Consider the following 22,953-nt stretch of genomic DNA (forward strand, 5'->3'; position numbering starts at 1 on the left):
GCAAACAGATATAATAAAACAGGAATACCACTTCACAGTCCAATAAAAATAAATTAAAATCAATATTTAGAAAGTAATGGTTACCTTTGAATAACATATATTATTTAATATTTATAAGCATCAAAAAATTCATAAAACTAAGTTAAGGATGTATCTGATGGAATTAATAAATGTTGTTTCGTCCCAGTTCTTAAAGTTGCACTTGAAAAGTGCTTACAGGCAAAATTTACAATTTCTTTCTGTGGCAAATGTACCCCCTTCCTTAATCTGCCAGCCTACAGACCTTTGTTAATAAAGTCTAAATTATTCTTTTCCTAATTACTGTATGTAATATATTCATGCTTTAGCAAACACGGATATATACTCTTCCAGCTGATCTACACTTCAGTGATACCAAAAGAACATTATTCCTTCATCCTATGCTATCCACTCCATATGAAGCCCAAAGATTTATTAATTAATGCTTCACCAGGGCAAATATTGTGCAAACTGAAGTATTAATTTTTGAGATTTTAGTCATTTCATGAATAGTAAAATATAAAATCTGGGAAAATTATATACCAAAGGCACACTAAGAACTATCTGTCAGACAAAAATACCTTAAGCCCTAAAACAACGTAGATGAATATTCTTGTCCCCAACAAATTCACTGAGGTGAATACAGGCTCCTTTGTCCAATATATTTGTTACCTCCCACTGCCCCTTGACAGCTATCTCTCTTTGCCTTCTCTGCTGAGTCCCCTAAATAATGTCCCACATACTTAAATTTGCACAAACCTTCAGTCAAAAGTGCTCTAAATCATCTCTTGTTCCTATTCTTGACATATGCTGCTACACAACTCCTTCCATGATGGAAGTTCAGTCCTTCTTCTTCCAGTATAGCATTGACTCAACTTGTCTTTTAGTTGTGTTTTCTCCTCTTACATCTGCATTACAGTCCTGATAGAATCTGACAATCCCACTGAGTTTCTTCACTATTCCTCCTACCCCACTGGACACACTACTCACATGTGTGGAAACTTCCTTCAAAGTTAAACACATGATTCACATTTCATACCAATTAATTATTAACTCTTTGTAGTGTTCTGAGAGCTAACAACTGTTTAGCGCTGACCCTTTGCTGTTACTGCTGTGAAAAATCACTTTCCCCCAAACTCATGATTAAGTCATAGGAATGTTAATTTTTCTCTTAAATAGTATGAAAAATGTCAAACTTGATTGTTGATTTACGTTGAAGACTTTATAACAAAGACATAGCAAGCAAGCAAAACAACATCCCCCAGCATGTGAACTGATATTTGAAATGAAAACTTTTCAGTATTATTCAGCACTGAAATTGTGTCTTATCAATACAATTAATTATTGTGCTAACATTCATGAAATTTTTGGAATTAAAAAGACACTGTCCCCTTTCTGGCTCATTATAATTACAGCTGCTTATTGCCAGGACAGGGAAAAAGAGCTGATAATTCATCAGGCTTTTTATATTTTATACATTGTTGCTGAATGCTTAATTTACAGTGGTATTCAGCATGTACCATGGTCTGTGGTGTCAAGTTGTCAAATTGACACTGCGAGGGAAATTTACAAGGCTGCATTGACTAGGCCTTGTAAAAACTTCATTGATGAAAATACTTACCATTAAATCTGGGACAATTAAGTAGCTAGAAAAATAACTTGGTGCACAATGGTCTAATAGTGAGTCACTTTGCTGATCATTACATCTGCTGGGCATTGTCTTTGATTTGTATGAAATCTGTATTATGTTTTAATGCCAACATTTTTTGAGAGGAGAGGAAATCAAACATGCAAAAAGCTGCAGAGCTCTCTCTCTCTCTCTCAACTTTTTTCTATTACAGTCACTTATCCTGATCCAGCTATACCACATATTGAAGGTGAAACCAGTTTGGTATCTTTCAGTGAGGCAGTGGGTTGATTAAGCGCAAGTAAAGCAGCTGCAATGAGCAGATATTTTTTCAACAGTAATAAACCTTTATCAACATAAATCAAAAGCAGGTAACAATAAACAGACCAAACATAACAAAAAACTCTTCCCCCTTTGATACTACTTTACAACAGTGATCAGGTATACTTTATACCATAATACTGTTGCCCTTGCAATTAAAAATTGAGATCTGCAGAAAGTTGTTTATTGATTACTGTAACCACAAAATAATTTCAGATTCTTTGAATTTGTTATAAATGTACCACATCATAGCTCACAAATTTCATATTTAATCAAGGAAATTGCATTTTATAATTAGTGTTTTATTTTACTTCAATTCAAAATATAGTTTGAAATTGCCTTTTTTCCCCCTTTTCAAATTCTACTTTTTGCAAAACAATTTTACTTACCCCCAATCAGCATTGTACAAATGGAGAAAATCTTTTCTGCATCAGTATTGGCTGAAACATTTCCAAACCCAACACTGGTGAGGCTGCTGAGAGTGAAATACAGGGCAGCTATATAGGCACTTCTGATTGTTGGGCCTCCTAATGTATTATTGCCATAGTAAGGAGACTCTATACGTTTCCCCAACTCATGAAGCCAACCTGAAAAGAAAAAAGAAATCCAATAAGGAATAGCATAATTAAAACCACAGATTCTGCAAGATAAATGTCATACTTTTTAAGATTCTACACATGATTCCAAGAATAAAATGAAGATTAAAGCTCCAAAACTGAAAACATTCATACGGTGTTTAGAGAATTATGTCCATACATGATTTGCTCTTATGCATGAATGCATGTGGTAAAAAATTGACTTCTTTATTGAAATCAAGTGTTTATGTGATGCATTCAATAACTGTATTGGGCAACTCAAAGAATCCAATTTAGCAGAGAAAGTAAAATAGTAATCTAATAATATTGTAGCATGAATATTACTTCCATTTCATTCTTTACATTAATTCCTGTTTAGAAAGCTTTTTGAGCTTCTGAGAGTCAAAGCATTACTTGATAATTATTATCATAAAGATTCTGGATCTCTCTCTCTCTGTCTCTCTCTCTCTATATATATATTTCTTCTTTAGAGAAGAAAATATTCAGAAAGCCAGACAAGACTTATAAACCAGAATTAAAGGTTTTAAAAAGATGCTGAGTGAATCTGTTTTCTAAATTGTTTATCTAATGTTTACTTTCATTTCGCCAAACTGAGGGACAAATAAGCAAACATTGCTTAACCATAAAAAAATCAGAATAAATGGCAGATTAGTAACACATTAGGCAAAGAGTAGAGATAAAAGACTATTCATAATACCAAGTTCTGCCCTTTGGAGGAATTGCTTTTGTAGGTGGGAAAACTTCCTGGATGTTCTGTACAATGAGGGCAGTATAATTTGCCTGGTGTGCCAATTTTACTTTCAAAAGATCTGTGTGTAATTTCCTTTTCTGGGCTGTATTATATACCCTGGATGATGCTTTTATAATTATGTTATTTATACATATACTGACAGTTTGAAAGACAAACATCTATCCTTTCCATGCACTTCATACAGATCAGTAAATCTGTGATCTGGAGAAAGTCCCTGTAGGTAGAAAAATTACAAAATAGGCAATAAACTCTAAATATCAAGTCTAACAATTGTGATAGTGTATTGTGGCTGGTATTTTGTGACTTGAGCCCTGCTTGCAATGACAATAGTTCCTGTGTTGGATTTCCCAACTTCACAGTGATTTCTGACTGATCATTAGCAATCTGGCATTGAAAAGTTCCATAGAGCAATCACCACACACTTCTCCACTGTCATTAAAGGTCTCATTTTGGTGTCCCTCTGCTGGAAGTCTGGGGGGACCTCTGCATACAGATCCAGGAATGAGCCCTTGTAGTGGGAAAGTTCTCCAACTACCAAATCTGCATGACAATGCAATCCCACTAGTTGGTTCTTGTTTCTTGGGCCCAGAACTGATGCTCCACCATCTTCAGCTGCTCTGAGTGTGCCACCAGCAACCTAGAATTGTTTCCATGTGCCAGAGCAATGTAATCACCAAGGAATTGCCATGTGCTTGTAATGCTCATGACAACAGTGCAGAGTTGTGCAGTCTTTGTGATTCTGTCACAGATGGCGGATGGCAAGGAGAGACATAGGGGTTTGCAGGGATTTTGAAAAGACAATTTTGCAAAGTACCATGAGATGCAGATGAAATTATGGGATGTAACATGTTGCATTATGGGAAGTTAACTCTGGGATCCCAGTCACTCCTACAAGACTGATTTCATCCCCATAAGGTGCTGCAAATTTTTTCCAAACATCCTGTGCTGGATGGTGATAAGCTGCACATTAGGATTCCTACCCACAGTGCACTGCATTCTACACTGATACCAGCAACCCTGGTGAGATGCACTGCTGGCACAAGAAGTGTGGTATGCACATGCACAAGCAATGTAATAACTAGAGTGGCCGTGTGGGGACATAAGTTGGGTTGATGTAAGTTGGGTTTTATAGTGTGGATAAGTCCTTGCTCTGGAGGCTTTTCCCTTGCCACTCCCACAGTCAGGGGCGGATACAGGGCAGGGCAAGCAGGGTGGCCGCCCCGGGCCCCGTGCTTCAAAAAGCCCCGCGCATGTGTCATGGTGCCACCACGCATGTGCCGTGGCAAAGGGGGGCCCCGTGAAATTGTGCTGCCCTGGGCCCCGCAAAATGGTCATCTGCCCCTGCCCACAGGGGCAGGGGGCAGTGCCTGGAAGCAGTGGGGGACACGGAGCCCAGGAGCAGGGTGCCATGTAAGTGCCTGATCCCCATCCTCCTCATACATCCTCCCTTCCTTCCAGACCCCAGACTCAGCACCCTCTATAGTCTCAAAAATTCCTTAATCTGGCATACCCTATTTCCCAGGTTTGTCCGATTAAAGAAGTTGTACTGCTATTTAGCCTTTCCCAGATACCTCCAAATGTTCCTTCCAGAATCCAAAAAGTCAGAGCACATCAAACACCTCTGAACTCCACCATCCTGCCTGCCAGGGAATCTATGGTTAGCCCAGGAAATAAAAAAAGAAACTGAGAAAGCACATCACCATCAAAATGACATCTCTGGCATTTTTCCAGACTGTAAAGGACTCAGCTGGATGTTCCTAAATTACTCTGATCTTCAAAAGCAAAACTAAAATGTGTGTGTGCTAGATAGCGGGCTTTATCAATATAAATTACTTAATGAAATTGATAGAACAGAATCTAAGAAAATCACATTCATTATAATAAACTTTTGTACCATAATGAGGAGCTGATCCTGTAGCCTCTGCAGCCATTAACTTCACAGAATCATAGAATACTAGGACATCAGTTCCTTACTAAGTGCACCAAGGAGATATAGATGCACTAAGTTTATATCTACTATGCATTTAAAGAGTTTGTCTGTCTGTTCAAGAACTCCTCCTAAAAGGGGAGAGCTAGGACCAACAAATTCAATATGCAGCTTTCTCTTATCATAACTTAAAGCAAGGTCAGGGTTTGGTTGTGCCAGGAAAATGGGATGTGCCTTTATGGGACTGCTCTCAGAAAACCATACAGAAAAGAGAATCATCCAGAAGGTGAAAGGGGCTGGTTGGGGGCATGCTCCCCCGTGCAGGACTGACCCAAGCCAAAACCTCTGTCCCTTCTTCCAGGCACCCTTTAGAGAGATGGGGGGGGGGGGGGCCTGAAGCCTCCCCCTGTACATATGGGAACATTGCTGGCTGTTCCCCTTCATCAAGGAGTGAAGGGAAAGTGCACAGTTTGCTGCATTCTTCACTCTGGCAGGGGGCAGATGAACCTGGGCCTGTCCCAGCCAGGGGACATGCACCCCTCCCCTATCTGTGCCTGCTGGAGCTACATCAGCCATGGAAAAGCACTTCTCACCTGGTCCCAAGTTGCTGTGATGAGAAAACCCACCGACTCATACAGTTACCTACATGCATCCAGCTCCCATCCAGAACACACCACACGATCCATCGTCTATAGCCAAGCCCTTCGATACAACCGCATCTGCTCTAACCCCACTGACAGAGACCAGAAGCTTCAGGATCTCTACCAAGCATTTATAAATCTCAACTACCCACCCAGAGAAATAAAAAAGCAAATTGAAAGAGCCAGACGAATACCTAGAAACCATCTACTTCAAGACAGACCCAAGAAAACCAACAATAGAACACCACTTGTCATCACCTACAACCCCCAACTTAAACCTGTCCAACACATTATCAATAAACTACAGCCTATATTGGAACAGGATACCATACTCAAAGAGGCTCTGGGAGACAGACCCATAGTCTCCTATAGACAACCACCTAACCTCAAGATGATTCTTACCAACCACCACAGGACATACCACACTAATACCAACCCTGGTACCTTCCCTTGCAACAAACCCCGTTGCCAGCTTTGTCCACATATTCATTCTGCTGATACCATTATTGGACCTAACCAAGTGAGTTATAAGATCAAGAACACATATTCCTGCGCATCCAGAAATATAATCTATGCTATCATGTGCCGAAAGTGTCCGTCTGCTATGTACATTGGACAAACATCTCAGACACTTCGCCAAAGGATTAATGCCCACAAAACAGATATCAGACAAGATCACAAAGAGAAAACAGTTTCTTGCCACTTTAACCAGAAAGGACACTCTCTAAATGACTTAGCCACCTGCATTCTGCTACAAAGACCTTTTACATCTGCACTTGAAAGGGAATCCTCTGAACTGTCATTCATGTTAAAATTTGACACTTGCCAACAAGGACTTAACAAGTCTTTGAACTTTCTCACCCATTACCAAGACAGTTTCCCCAATTATCACCTGTAATACCATTAACTCACAAACATCCCACTCTCCCTACCTTTAATATCAGCAATTCACAGACACTTACCTTCCTTCCTCCCCCTTCCCACCCCCCCCACCCCCCCGCATCCCCCTTCTGTTCTGCAATGTGATTTGTCCTTTTCATATTTGTTCATTTTTTTTAATTGTATCCTTTGGTATATATGGTTGTGACTACTTTCTTCCACTATTTGATCTGAGGAAGTGGGTCTGGCCCACGAAAGCTCATCATCTAATAAACCATCTTGTTAGTCTTTAAAGTGCTACATTGTCCTGCATTTTGCTTCCTCTCTCCAGGGAAGTCTGCATACTGAACCCCTCTTCCTCAGAGCAATGATTTAAATGAAGCATGTACATTTTCATTTTATTTTCCAAAAGAACAAAAGTTAATTAAGTTAAGGAGTCAAGCACCACCAGTTAAATCTTCTAGTATCAAATAGAGCTTGGGCTTGCAGAAACAAAAAATTGCAAAAGTACATTTATTTGTGTGTCCACGTTAACACATTACAGTTAGTTAACTAATACAATCTTTTACATGGTCCTATTACAACAAACACACATTATTAATGCCTAATTAATATTAGTAGGACATCAGATAAAATATTTTTGCATGGTCTTAGTTTTATTATCCACCCACTCATCCATCCATGGGAATGTATTAATGTGCAGTAACTCATGTTAACTGTGAATGTGACAGCAATGAACACAGTCTTTGAGGAGTCAGCACTTGTCCCTTTTTAAAATAGCTTACTCTGATTCATCGCCCTAAGTTGTGCTTTTAAAAACACATAACTAACTTTATTTGATAGCTTGACTGGTGTGAAATACACAATGTACAGGGAGTTTGCACAAAATCATATAAAGATCTTTATAAGACAAATAAGGCTCAGGGAAAGTTGTGATATTGGCCTTGAGGAATGTAAGAAATTACTTGGGGGGCAATAGCAGGGATGGTGACCTAAGTCATAGGTAAATTGGGAAGTGGGATAGAGAGAGGTAACACGGAAGGTCTTCTGATTCATATTGAGAAAGTAGGGCAATCAGCTAATTATCTTAGGTACCTGTACATGAACACAAGATGCCTGGGTAAATAACAGGAAGAACTATAAGTGCTGGCAGAGTCAAGACACTATGGTGAAATTGGAATAACAAAATCTTGGTGGAGTAACTCACGACTGAAGCACTGTCATGGATAGGTATAAACTGTTCAGGAAGGACAGGTGGGGGAGAAAAGGTGGAAGAATTGCACTGTATGTAAGAGAGCAGTATGATTGCTCAGAGCACCAGTATGTAGCTCTGTAGCTATTGGTTCAGAACAACCTTTTCAGAATCAGAGTTTGATGAAAATGCCTTTTGTCCAAAATTACAAATGAGGATTTATCAGCAGCAAATGCTAGGATTATTATTGTTTTAATGGACATTAAGTGTACCCTGCAGAGGACTAGGTTTAATAATAGAGTCATTTGGCTCCCACAGTGCAAAAGCTGGATAGAATTTTTATTGTATCTCTTTCCCAATAAGCAAATTTTAAACCAGAAATGGGCCTGAGCCAAAACTCAAAGTTCAAACAGCTTCTAACACTGGGGACATGTGGACCCAAACTTTGCTTCTAACTCATTTCTCCATGATGTACCAAATTAAAACTAGATTTCCACTGAAGTCAACAGTGAATGACTTGGATGGGGCCATGATTTCATCCTCAGACTTGAGAAAATGTGGATCTTTATTCATATCTGGACTTTGCAACTGGCATGCCTGACAGACCAGATAAAAAACCAAAACCCCAGGTGCTTTCTAAAAATCACATGCACACCTACCTCTGGCAGTAGCTTTATTTCTCCGTCTTTTGAAACTAGTTCAGCCCCTGTCTCAGATTCTATACCAAATAACACACAGTTGCACATGAAAGAAAAAAAATGGGTTATTTGCCCATAATTTCTTTTCTCTTTCAAGACTTTCTATATAGTTTTGTGGAAAGGAGCTATTTATATAGTACCCTTAAATCCCAGTGTACTTTGTCACAGGCTGTCACTGTTACTTGTGAGATGCTTGTTAGCAAACCCTACTCTCCTTGGCTTCCATGAGCGGGAACTAACAGGAGCCAGGTTTGTACCTCACATAAGGAAGTTTTAATACATCCCCCTTACAGAATTTAGGTTTCAGGCCCTAAAAATAGAATCAGAAAATTTCTCAAACTGCCTCTAAGTTTCTGGGGGGGGGGGGTCACATCCCTCGTAAATATGGTTCCTGGAATAGCACAGTACTGGATTAACAGAACACATTGTACCTGCACATATCTATATGAAGGCTAAACAAGCTAATTGATCAAATAGGTTTGTATTGATGCAACACATTTCTGCAGAATTTGAGAACCATTTAACAGTACTGGAATATAAAAATGAAAAGGTTGCAATACGTTTTAAATCACATCTTCAAGAAAGGTGGCTCTCCTTACATCAACAAAGAGCCATTGATTTTCAGAGTATAAAATTAGCTATAGTTCGATATCAAGGGCAAGATCCTGATAAACAACATTTAAGTAGCCAATAGAAATATCTCAGCAATAAATTAATCTATCTTTGTAAACCTGGTACCAATTAGAGAAAAGGAGAATTTTATACAATACAAAATATGAGAAAGGTTAGCAAATTATCATAAAGACAGACAGAAGTAACTGGTTGGAATGAGAATTCTTCTGAGACACAGTACCTTTACTTATGGAGTATTTGTAGGGTTACCATATTTGAACTTTCAGAAAAGAGGACACCTGAGAGGGAGAGTATCTATATCAGTATCTACCAATTCATGTTGTATTCATGTGTTGTATAACATATAAAATGTATAACACGTTAATACAACAGTACCTTAAAGACTAACAAAACATGTAGGAACAACTCACTTCATCTAAAGATACCAGCTACATGTTTTGTTAGTCTTTAAGGTGCTACTATACTATTTGTTATTTTTTTAAGTATTTCCTGTTGCAGACTAACTCAGCTACCCCCTGAAGCTTTTGAACATTAATACAATGTGAGTTGGTAGATACGGACACAGATAAACTCCCTCTCAGGGGTGTCCTCTTTTTTGAAAGTTCAAATATGGTCACCCTAACTGTATTTGTGTCCCCATTTGTAGGATTTTAATGCCCCCTTTCCAGGAGTGTTTTACTTAGTTATTTAACACTTTATAAGTACTAAGCATATGTATAAAGCTTTGTAGATGAAAAATGGTTTATATATGCTAGTGATATCCCTAATTGGTTGGGATGGGCATAAGTTTTCTATTAATGCTTGAAACTTTTAAAAATTATTTCTCCTATTTTGCCCATGTGGAGTTTTGTTTCTGTTTTATTTTTATAAATGAAATGAAATTATTACCTTTAAAAGTTTTAGATAATAAACTAGTGGCCTAATCATAAAATGAATTAAAGAAGTGAGTCTACGGACAGATGATTGGCAATCGATAGTGTCTTGTAGATGGCTGACATGATGCAGACAATAGTGTGGTGAGACAACTGTCTATCTTACTGACCAATATTGTTTCATTCTGCCTGTATTGATGTGCCATGTATTGGGGTAAGGACCATCCTTTTGTTGTGTGTTTGTACAGACCCTAGTACAATAGGTTGCTAGTTTATCATTGGGGCTCTTAGACACCAGTACAAATAAATAAAAATAATAATATAGATGATGATGATGATGTGATGATGATGAACTGGATAATGATTCCCCCCACCAACTGATGTTCAAAAACCATTCCCATCACAAACATTAGCAGTTTGATCTGTAATTATCACATTTCCCGCTAAAGGTACATGGTCAAGTTCTATCAACAAAGCCAGTGCAACAATAAACAGAAAAACAGAAGTGAGAGAAACCATGTGTGTCCACTTTCTAGCCATTCATACAAAAATGACAGCAGAAAATTTCTGTACATGTGCAAAATGAAATTCTAGGGGAAGCCAGCAGAGACCACTCTGTTTAGAGTGACTAACAATTTCTATTATAAAAGATTGTTGTAAATTTGTTTTTAGAAGCTTTAACACCTGCATTGTTTGCAGCAGACCTTGGCAATCTGCTGGAACAAAATCTGGTGCTTTAGAAGCACACTTCATACAACCCATTAAATTCCATTGACTATTGAAAAATGACCATTCCCCCTTTCCCGCTTGTGAGCCTTAGGAAAATTTTGGCAATCTGCTGAAAAAAGTAACTGACCATGAGCATTCCAAGGATTGGACCATATCACTACCAAAACAGTAGCAACACACTGCATTGGAAACACCTGACAGCTCATAGTGCACAGTAACTAAGAGAGTGAGAGTATAGGTCACCCTTTCCCAGCCAACACCCCTCAGTTCCAGCACATGGTTCTAACATCCCATGCTTTCCACACCCCCAGGCACATAAGATGGAGATGGAGAAAGAAAGAGCAGGCTGAGCTACCCCTTCATCCTGATGGTACAGCATATTCCCCTAATAACTTATCTACTCAGGCCCAGGCATCTGTACGCTATCACACCCCTAATAGATACTGGTTTTAACTTCTTATTTTAAAAACATAGTATTGCTACAAATTATATAAAAAGACTACATGAAAATAAAATGTTTAGATTAGAGTCAAGTCCTTCCAGTTTAGCAAAGGCCAGATTTATGGTTGTTCCCACAAACTTCCTTCTGCCTGTTTATGCATTAGTTACAGCTTTTATTTTCATGATCACATAGTGTTTTCCCAAGTACCCTGAGGATTCCTGCTTCATGCAGTGTTGCACTTCCTAATATTTCAGTACTTGACTGTGCAACCTAAATAACTTTATTATAATGAAGTTTGCTGTGTGCTGTTTTAAGTAAGACAAGGCTGAAAAATATTGGGCTTTTCTGAAAATCTGCAACACTTGACTTTTCACTGTGTGTTATATCTTCATACCCAAATAGCAAAACAGGTACTTGCATTGTAAAGGAAGATTTAAACTTAGGGAAATCAAAACAAGACCCAAACCACACAAATTAAAAAAAGAAAAAAAACCACAACCCTAAAGTGTGCATAAGAAAGCACAGTGTATTTAAGAAAGCTACAATTCTGAGCATAAAATAACTACTGTGTTTTCAGGCTTGGTAATGTTCTTAGAAACTTAAAAGTATAATGAAAATAAAGGCATGACTATCTCAAGTTGCACAAACCTCCAAGATATTTGAGTGATCTGAGATGTACTGATGAATGGTGATTTATAATAACTAGGTATTATGGTTATGTTATTATTGCACAGCTCTACTAGTGTAGGAGTTTTCTGCAATGCTGTGCCATTACAACCCTAGATCTATCTAATTTGTCACAGAAACAAATGATAATAGCTTTGCAAACAGAAAATCTAATTAACATCCTGATATAACTACTAGACATCAAAATAAAAGGGAAAAAAAAGCATGAGTATTTTTTTGGCCTATAGGCAATGAACAGATTCCTGAAAAATACCACAGAACATAATTTGTTTTTACTTTACTACATTAAAGATTTTCCATTTTGTTAGCAGGAACACTTCTTTACCAAGCACTTGGTGTAATAAAGAAGAGAGATACAGACAGACAGCGAGAAGGAATAATCAATAGCAAGAGAGCAAATACTCAAGGTGCATGTCTGTTCTAAAAGTTAAATTGAAAAAAAATGTGTGAATATGAGCACTGTCTCTATGCAGCAGACTACCTGTAGTGAGGTAGGAAAGCAGTAAGAGAGACCTAGACTGGAAGGAGGTAAAAAACAGGCATCCCATTGAGGGGCATTCTAACTATTATCTCAGGAGACAAGCTAGCAGATTGCCTCTGAGGCAATACAACCTATGATTGAAGAAGCATATGAAAAGGTTGCAAAATACAGAAAAAAAAACCATGCTGCAGTTTGCCCATATTTCAGCTTGACTTGAAACCTTTTAACGTGTGGTGGACAGACCAAGCATTATGAAGACTAAGGCAATATATAGTTGGCAAATTCCCAGCACAACCGTCCATAACACTGAGGTGTTCCCTAGGATTGTACAAAACTCTTAAAGCTACTGTGCTTGAGGGTTAAAGAGTGCCTGATGTGATTTTTCACCCACTGAACAGCTTTTTGCATTCTGTATCTGCAAGTTTTATTAAATCCCTGAGTTTTCCATATAAACTTCTGCAATGTTTTGATTATTTCATCTCTTGTTTCTTTGGTAACCACTGATACAAATACAGAGCAAAATGTATTTAGCCAAATTAAATAGGTAGAATACTAGGGTATCAGTGCATAAATAAGACAACAGAGTTCAGAACTGGAATTTAGATTTATTAACAACTGGGAAAACTTTTGGGAAAGGAAAAGCCTATATATGAAGAATGGGATCTACGTAAACCAAAACAGAACCATATTACTGGTATTTAAAATTAAAAAATATTGTAGAGGAATTTTTAAATTAAGGGCTGGGGGGAAGCCAAGAGATATGAAGGATCGCAAGTTTCAGACACACACACCCCTTAGGGAAGGATTTATTAAAGGGGATACTCCATAGCCTCGTAATGAGGAGAGAACGGAGGTTGGGTTGGTAAAGTACAGGTAGGAACTGAAGAGAAATAGTGAAATGAAAAAGTCTCATTCAATTACACCACATGCAGTGCTTTTATACAAATGCAAGAAGTCTAATTACTAAGATGGGCGAACTCAAGTGCCTGAAATGAAATGAAATTATTATATTATGCATCACAGAAACTTAGTGGAATGATGATAACCAATGGGACATGGTAATAGCAGGGTATGAAATATACAGGAATGACAGAGTAGGTCATGCTTATGGCGGAGTAACACCATATTTGAATGAAAGCAGAGTCAAATGTAATTAAAATCTTAAATGAATCAAACAGTGCTACAGAATCTCTGTGAATAAAAATTTCATTCTTCAATAATAGGGATATAGCAGTAGGAATATATTATCAACTACCTTAACAGGATGACACATATCAGAGGGGTAGTTCTGTTAGTCAGAATCTTCATAAACAACAAGAAGTCCTGTGGCACCTTATAGACTAAGAGATTAATTGGAGCATAAGCTTTCGTGGGCAAAAGACTCACTTTGACTACATGCATCTGACAACGTGGGTCTTTTGCCCACGAAAGCTTAAGCTCCAATAATTCTGTTAGTCTATAAGGTGCCACAGGACTCCTCTTTGTTTGAACAGGATGGTGAGAGTGATTCTGAAATGCTCTGGGAGATTAGAGAGATTACAAAAGCAGAAAACTCAGCAATACTGGGGCATTTCAAATATCTAGGAACATGCAACTTCAGAATGGGATGCAGAGACAAAACACTATTAATGACTACTTCCTAGAGCAGCTTGTCCTGGAATATGCTGGAAGAGAGGCAATTCTTTATTTAGTCCTAAATCACACAAAGGATCTGGTCTAAGAGAATATAGCTGAAATACGTGGTAATAGTGATCATAATATAATTAAATTTAACATACAATGGGGGCATACCAAAGAACCCCAGCATAGTAGGATGTTACTTCAAAATTAGGGAACTACACAATAAAAGAGAAGGCTAGTTCAATGGAAATGAAAAAGAACAGTGTGAAATGCCTGAAAGCTGTTTTAATGACACCATAATAAAGGTTCCAACCGGATGAATACTTAAAAAACACAAACCCCAAACATACCAACAACCAGAAACAGAACCAAAAAATGCCATCATGACTAAAAAACAGTAAAAGAGGTGGCAAAAGGCAAAAAGACATTTTTTAAAAATTGGAAGTCAGATCCTACTGAGGGAAATAGAAAGTAACAAACTCTGGAAAGTCAGGTGTAAAAGTATAATTAGGTAGGCCAAAAAGAGAATTTGAAGAGCAACTAGCAAAATATGCAAAAAGCTAACAGGAAAAACCTTTTTAAGTACATCAGAAGCAGGAAGACTATCAAATGATTACTGAGGCCACTGGATGATTGAGCTGCTAAAGAAGTTCTCAAGGAAGAACAAGGCCATTGTAGAGCAGCTAAATGAATTATTTGCATGGGTCTTCACTGCAGAGGATATGAGAGAGATTCCCACACCTGAGACATTCTTTTTTTGTTAACAAACCTGAGGAATTGGCCAGATAGAGGTGTCAATAGAGGAGATTTAAAAACAAGTTGATAAATTAAACACATAAGTTACCAACACCAAACTCAAGTATGAATTGCAGAACTACTAACTGTAGAATGTAACCAATTGCTTAAGTCAGGTTCTGTACCAGATGACTGTAGGATAGCTAATGTGATTGTGATTTTTAAAAAAAGTCTTCAGCAAAGTGTGATGTGAGATATTGTTTTACTGAATTTCGTGTAACCGCAAAAATCTTAGCAGTCACACGATTATTCAATGGTCCCTGGGGGTGGGGCCAGCAACCAGTGCACTCCCAGTCCCACTCCTAGAGAGCCCCCTGTCACCCCATGCTGTTACCTTTGTGTCAGAGGCTCCAGCATGGGGTGGCAGGTGGGATCTGGTCCAAAAACCAGCTCCCTGCACAGACTGGCTCTTGCCTGCCTCTGTCTGCGGTGGGCCTGGATTGATTGCGGATAGAGACTGCTCCGTGGGATGGCAGAGCAGCCTCTGTCCACAGGGGGCCCAAGCTCTCCATGGTCAGAGGCTGCTCCACCATCCCACCATCTGTCTGCCTGTTGTGGATGGGGGATGATACTGCATCCCACCTGCCCCTCTCCCCTCCATGCTGCTGCCTCTGACACAGAGACAGCCACTCAGGGAGCAAGGGAGGTAGATCTATGAAGCTAGTGCTCATGGGGAACCAGCTTAAAAACTAGCTATCCATGGGCACTGGCTCCCACATCTCCCCCACCCCTTTTTACCTCTGATACAAGATTTTACATAACTATACGGGAACATCCCTATAGCAAAGGTAATTCTGACAAATGCAGGACAGTAAGCCTAACATCATTACCAGACAAAGTGGTTGAAACTATACTGAAGAACAGAACTATCAGACACATAGATGAACACAATATATTGAGGAAAATCAACACAGCTTTTGTAAAGGGAAATTATCCCTCAGAGTATGTCTACACTACCCTCCTAGTTTGAACTAGGAGGGTAATGTAGGCATAACGCACTTGCAAATGAAGCCCGGGATTTGAATTTCCCGGGCTTCATTTGCATAAGCGGGGAGCCGCCATTTTTAAAACCCCGCTGGTTCGAACCCCGTGCAGCGCGGCTACACGGGGCACGAACTAGGTAGTTCGAACTAGGCTTCCTAGTTCGAACTACCGTTACTCCTCATTTCACGAGGAGTAACGGTAGTTCGAACTAGGAAGCCTAGTTCAAACTACCTAGTTCGTGCCCCGTGTAGCCGCGCTGCACGGGGTTCGAACCAGCGGGGTTTTAAAAATGGCGGCTCCCCGCTTATGCAAATGAAGCCCGGGAAATTCAAATCCCGGGCTTCATTTGCAAGTGTGGTATGCCTACATTATCCCACTAGTTTGAACTAGGAGGGTAGTGTAGACATACCCTTACAAATCTATTAGAATTCTTTGAGGGAGTCAGCAAGCATGTGGACAAGATTATTCCAGTGTCTACTGTGTACTTATTCTTTCAGAAAACCTTTAGACAAGGTCCCAAACCAAAAGGTCTTACGTAAAGTAGGGAAGCATTGGATTAGAGGGAAGGTCCTCTCATAGATCAATAACTGGTTAAAAGATAGGAAACAAAGAGTAGGAATAAATGTTTAGTTTTCATAGTGGAGGTAGGTAAATGTTGACTATCCCCCAAAGATCTGTGCTGGGATCAGGCTCAACATATTCATAAAAGATCTGGAAAAATGTTAAACAGTGAGGCTATGTCTACACTGCACTGTGGTTCGAAATAATATACGCAATTTGCCCTATGCAAATTGTGAATTTTATTTTGACCTTCTTTTGAAATCTGGCGCTGTCTACACAGCACCAGATTTTGAAATAACCTGCTATTACGAAATGTCCCTTACTTCTCCTGAAATGAGGTTACAGGTACTTTGGAATAGCAAGTCTGAAATAATGGGCTTGCTGTTAATAGTATCCCAAAATAGCATTGCAGTGTAGACATAGCCTGAGATTGCAAAGTTTACAGATGATACAAAATTACTCAATATACATAAGTCCAAAGCTGACTGTTAAGAGATACAAAGATATTTCACAAAACTGGGTGATTGGGCAACACAACCAAATGACAGATGAAAGCTAATGACAGATCTTGGAATCATTAAGGATCGTTCTCTGAAAACATCTGCTAAGTGTGCAGTGGCAACCAAAACAGCTAAAAGAATGTTAGGAACCATTAGGAAAAGGATCAATCAGACAGAAAACGTCACTATGTCAGTATATAAATCCATGGTACTCCCATACCTTGAAGAATGCATGCAGTTCTGGTTGCCCATCACAAAAAGATATATTAGAATTACAGAGAAGGACAACAAAAATAATTAGTGATATGCAACAATTTCCATAAGAGGAAAAATTAAAAACCTGGGACAGTTCAGCTGCAAAGACACTATTAAAGGGAGATCTGATAGAGATCTATAAAATCATGAATGCTGTGGAGAAGGTCAATAGGAAAGTTTTATGCCATCACATAACACAAGAGCCTGGGATTACCAATTACTGTTATAGGTAGCAGGTTTAAAACAAATAAGAATGTCTTCCACAAAATGTACAACAAAACCGTGGAACTCCTTTTCAGAGGATATTATGAAGGCCAAAAGCATAACTGGGTTCAAGAATTAGATACATTAATGGAGGAATGGTCCATTAAGGTCTGTCTGCAAAGAATCCAAGGAATACAGCTCCATCCTCTGGGATTCTCTAAATTTGTGAAGTTGAGACTGGATGAAAAGGGATGGATCATTTAATAAATTATCCTATTCTCTTTTTTCCTTCTGGCACAAGCAACTATCACAAGACAGGTAATGGGTAAGTGGACCATTGATCTGACCCAGTATGACCATTCTTATTCTCAATTTTTCACTCCAGATTGCACTGAGGATCTCTGTTACCTAACCAGCAGTTGTTTCAGGGTTGGTACCCTCAATAGTAACTGCTTTGTGGAATGAACAGACTAATAGGCAAGTCACCTGCAGCACACATCACACACCCCTGGATTTTTGATTGTGATACATATAGCCAAGAACAGGGATTACATCTTGATACCAGGATTTTTGTCTGCAAAAAATGTTCACAACTACATAAAAAAGAAGAATATTTTTCTCTAAGTTCTTTACTTCTCAGCTCTTATACATTGGTGGTACTGACCTGTCTATCTTCAACTAAGCTTGAATGATTCACTGAGCCCTGGAAAATGAATTAGCAACATCAAAATTCTGTAGATGGTAGATCACACTAATACTCCCTAGAGTGTATTTTATATTTTACAATACTTCCCCAAAATAAAATAGCTTTGGTCAACATTATTAATACATGCCCTACCTAAACAGAGCAGAAATTTTGGGTGCCCTGAGTCTGTTAAAAATGAATAGAGATCAAAGAACAGAAACACTATCCAAGGTGACTTCACTTGTCTTCATTTTTTCCAAGTCCTATTTTACTTGCATGCTTTTACTTCCTGCTGGATTATTGGGATGTTAGCACTGCAGTATCTGAAGTGTCTGCCCAGGTGAAAACAGTGCAGTAAAGTACACTAACATTTGCTTTAAGAATCGGGTGGTGCAGCCTCAGTAACTGTCATCTAAAATATAATTTTAAACAGATTCTGTCTGGGTCCGAAAAGCCAACATGAACCAGGTTTGACTACAGTAGTTTTAACCTTGGGACAAAAAGTATTTTTTTTTTCAAAACTCAGGAAAAAAAACATTTCTCAATGATGAAAACTGCTTCTCATTAGCACAAAACTGTATTTTTTCAGAAGTAAGAGGGTACAGCAAAAAGTAGAATACTTGCTCATTTTACTTTTGGGGCAAGTGTTTTTTACATAGCACTACATATGAAGAAAAACATTTAGTGAAATATATGCAATAAAGCTAGTCCAAAATTGGAATTTCCATCCCATAGGAATTTTCATGCATTTTCATCTTGAATTGGGATGAAAAGTCAAAATATCTATATCTATTTTTATTTGAAAATGTTATAACAATTCAGCTTGGTTCAACACTCAACTCTGTCTGTTTTAACCTTTGTAGTACCTCCTAGGAGCTGCAATTGAGATGTTTCAGGTCCCCATTCTCCTTTAGAGCCTGGGTTCCCTGGGTGGACTCCAATAATATAGCTCAGTCATAAAACTCCCTTCATTCATTACAGTGGTTCAACCAGAGAGAAGGCTGTGATTCATAATGAGAGATCTAGTCCAGCCAGTTGGCCCATACAGGAGGAAAAGAATGAAAGCATAAGACACTTGAGCTGTAACTCCCATAATGGACTAGGGCAGTTCAAACCATCACTGTTTAATATTGAATTCACTCAAAATTAAGCATTTTAAATGGCTTCAACAAACGGATATGGACTCACAATGGACCCACAGGACAACGTACCCACATTAAATATTTCATTTCAATTTTCCCAATGGAGATTAAAAAAATTCAACAAAATCAAAATTTTCCTATAGACATTTTTGATTTTGCATAAATAGAATGATCTGTCAAAAAGTAAACTTGATGGAAATGTCACCTTTCCATTTGAAGAAGTGCTTTAAAAATGATTATGATATTTTAAAATCTTTTAACAGTAGGATGTGTCAGATACACAGAAAGCAGAAACTTGGATCCAGACTTTGAAGTGGGCTTCAATATGGCCTGCATTTGTGAACCTGGAGCTTTGTGAATTCAAAACTCACCTATGTACTAGCCGTTGCGCACACTGGTGAATGGATCTGCATATGTAAAATCCATTTTGTTCTATTAAGATTTGTGTGTGTGAATTCTACCAGCTTGGCACACAAGTGATAGATTCTGTAAAAATAAATAGAGGACGGATTTTGATGAAAGAATCAGAGGAACTTCCCCTATTGTGTAGTACTTCTTAAAAGTATAGTTCAATGGGATGATTCATATGAGTCAATACGTCTCAACCTGAGACAGTGTGGCAGAATCAAGCCCTACATTTTTGGACAGATATTTGGAAGAAATATCAACAGGGTTTTTAAATTTTTTTCATGTTTTTGTTGGAATTTTCTTTACAAAAATGCTTTTAGTAATCCAGATCTGATATTAGGAAACATTTCAAAACAACTAATAGACTGGAAAAAATAAAATATTACTCACCATAGCACCAATTTCAATAACTGAAGGACTGCGAATGGAGTGTGGACTTTCCTTGAATTAACAATGTATTTCCAGTAAGTGCATTAGGTGCACAATATACAATATATTACAATAGCAACTATTTATGATGGGTAAAACTCAACAGGGTTGAAGATCTAGTTCAGAAGATGCTTGCCCAAACCTCCCTTGTTTGATAACTCTACTGAAAACTCTCCAGAATAGAATTTCTCATGACATTTCCAGCATTTCCTGTTTTAATTGTCTCAGAAATCTCACAAAAATAATCTTTATCATGGTATTATGTTACTTTCTTTTTTTCTTCTCAAAAATTTTGAAACTCACTGGAACTGGAAAGTGTTTCTTTCATACGTTGATTGGGAAAACAATTTGCAGTCAGATGAACTCATACTTCTCTATCGCTAGATATTCGAAATAGAGAGGCAAGCAGATGTACGTATATCCCACACAACAAAGAACATTCAGTGGGACTACTCTACCTATTTAGAGCCTAGATATATTTTCCTTACTTTAGTGGTGGCTTTCTTCAACTAAGATATAATTATATCTTTTATTCTTCTTCTTAAGGCTGCTTCACAAAAATTGGAAAGGACTGCTACTCCAAAGAAACAGATACTTTTGTCATTGGTAAGATAATGGTGAATTGAAAATTAAACACAAAGAACTCACTGGAGCAGAGATTTAGATTAAGAATTTGGGTGCAGAGATCATAGACTAAGCCAAAATTCTGACAATACCTAATAAACAATTTACTGTATAGTTTATTCGACAGTGTAGTTCATCTCCTGCTAGAAGTCACAAACCTACACATGCCAACTCTAAATTAGGGTATGTCTACACTACAAAGTTAATTCGAACTAACAGACGTTAGTTTATATTAACTTTGATAGGCGCTACACTAGCGCTCCGCTAGTTCGAACTTAATTCGAACTAGCGGAGCACTTAGTTCGAAATAGGTAAACCTCATTCTATGAGGACTAAGCCTAGTTCGAACTTACTAGTTCGAATTAAGGGCTGTGTAGCCCCTTAATTCGAACTAGTGGGAGGCTAGCCCTGCCCAGCTTTCCCTGGTGGCCACTCTGGCCAACACCAGGGAAACTCTATTGCCCTCCTCCCGGCCCCGGACCCCTGCACCTGGCACGGCTCGAGCCACCCACCCGATGCCCCCCAACCCTCCCCCTCTTCCTGGGACCAGGCTGGTGGCTCACGGGAGCTTGCCCGGGACCGGAAGAGGCGGGCACCTGCCTGGGCTAGTGCGGACATCATGGACCTCGTCCACGACCTCCGTACTAGGCACAGGAAAGTGGCCGTGTAGGGCAGGAGAGCTGCCAGCCTGGCCACCCAGGAGCAGGTGTGCATGAAAATCAAGGTGGTCCACTGAGACCCCCGACCCTGAGCCCTGAGCTTACAATGGCCGTACTGGGTCAGACCAAAGGTCCATCTAGCCCAGTAGCCTGTCTGCCGACAGCGGCCAATCCTAGGGACCCTGGAGGGGATGGACCGAAGACAGTGACCAAGCCATTTGTCTTGTGCCATACCTCTTCAGCCTTCCACAAACTTTGGGCAGGGACACCACTCCTGCCCCCTGGCTAATACCACTCCATGGACCCAACCTCCATGACTTTATCTCACTTCTCTTTAAACTCTGTTCTAAGTTCTAGCCTTCACAGCCTCCTGCAGCAAGGAGTTCCACAGGTTGACTCTTTGCTTTGTGAAGAACAACTTTCTGTTACTAGTTTGAAGCCTGCTACCCATTCCTTTCCTTTGGTGGCCTCTAGTCCTTCTATTATGGGAACTAATGAAGAACTTTTCTTGATGCACCCTCTCCACCCCACTCATGCTTTTATAGACCTCTATCCCATTCCCCCTCAGTCTCCTCTTTTCTAAACTGAAAAGTCCCAGTCGCTTTAGCCTCTCTTCATGTGGGACCTCTTCCAAACCTCTGATCATTGTTGTTGCCCTCCCCTCTCCCACCCTCTCTCTTCCCCTCTCCCACCTCCTTTTCCTTTTCCCAGTCTCCCCGAGTTTGTTCAATAAAGGACAAAAATTTATTTTGTAAATCAGGAAAGGGGGCTAGGGAAGGGTAAGTGGAAGGAAATGAGGGAGGAATGGGGTACGAACCCCCGATGAGGAGGACTGGGCTGGGTCTGTGGGCTTCTGGGGGTGGAAGCTCTCCTGCAACCCCCCAATTGCCCCCTCTCCCCAGATGGCAGCCTGCGGCAAGTGCAGCCGGTCTGATGGCCGAGTGCTGTGATGTGCCCAGTGTGGGTAGTCCGGGCACTCCAAGACAGGACTGCTTTGCAAGCGGGGCACCCCTGAGAACTGTCTGTCTGGGGTGGGGGTCGGGTCCCTTTAAGCACAGCCCTCGGCTAGCCTGAGGCAGCAGCTCCACGCTCTAAGTCCTCATCTGATGCCCTGCCGGCACTGCTTCCAGCCATCCTTAACCCCGGTTCAGGGTCCACTTAATGTGGACATGCTAGTTCGAATTAGCAAAACGCTAATTCCAACTAGTTTTTTGTCTGGATGTGTTAGTTCGAATTAGCTTAGTTCGAATTAACTAATTCGAACTAAGTTAGTTCGAATTAGCGCTGTAGTGTAGACATACCCTCAGTGTGCATGTGCGCATGAGGAGGTTGAAACAGCTCTAACTGTGGGTTGTTTAACCTGAGCTTTTAGAGAGCTGACCTTTTCCAAAAAGGAAGCTTTTCAAGATACCCCACTTTGACATAGCTGAAGTACTGTTTCAAGTAAAATAGTAATAGAGATGTAGCTGTGTTAGTCTGGTCTTGCTGAAACAAAAGACAGAACTATGCAGTACTTTAAAGACTAACAAGATGATTTATTAGGTGATGAGCTTTCCTGGGCCAGACCTACTTCTTCAGATCAAATTGTGGAAG

General features: G+C 39.4%; 1 protein-coding gene across 1 annotated transcript in view; it reads right to left on the reverse strand.

Annotated features, from left to right (window-relative positions):
• Nucleotides 1-22,953, reverse strand: part of KCNH8 (potassium voltage-gated channel subfamily H member 8) — a 311,959-nt gene that overhangs the window by 86,760 nt on the left and 202,246 nt on the right. Inside the window, exon 8 of the mRNA XM_006120171.4 lies at nucleotides 2,356-2,553. Coding sequence (XP_006120233.2) covers nucleotides 2,356-2,553 — 198 coding nt within the window. The remainder of the gene's footprint in view (nucleotides 1-2,355; nucleotides 2,554-22,953) is intronic.

This window comes from Pelodiscus sinensis, chromosome 2, assembly GCF_049634645.1.
Source record: "Pelodiscus sinensis isolate JC-2024 chromosome 2, ASM4963464v1, whole genome shotgun sequence".
Taxonomy (NCBI): Eukaryota; Metazoa; Chordata; order Testudines; family Trionychidae; genus Pelodiscus; species Pelodiscus sinensis.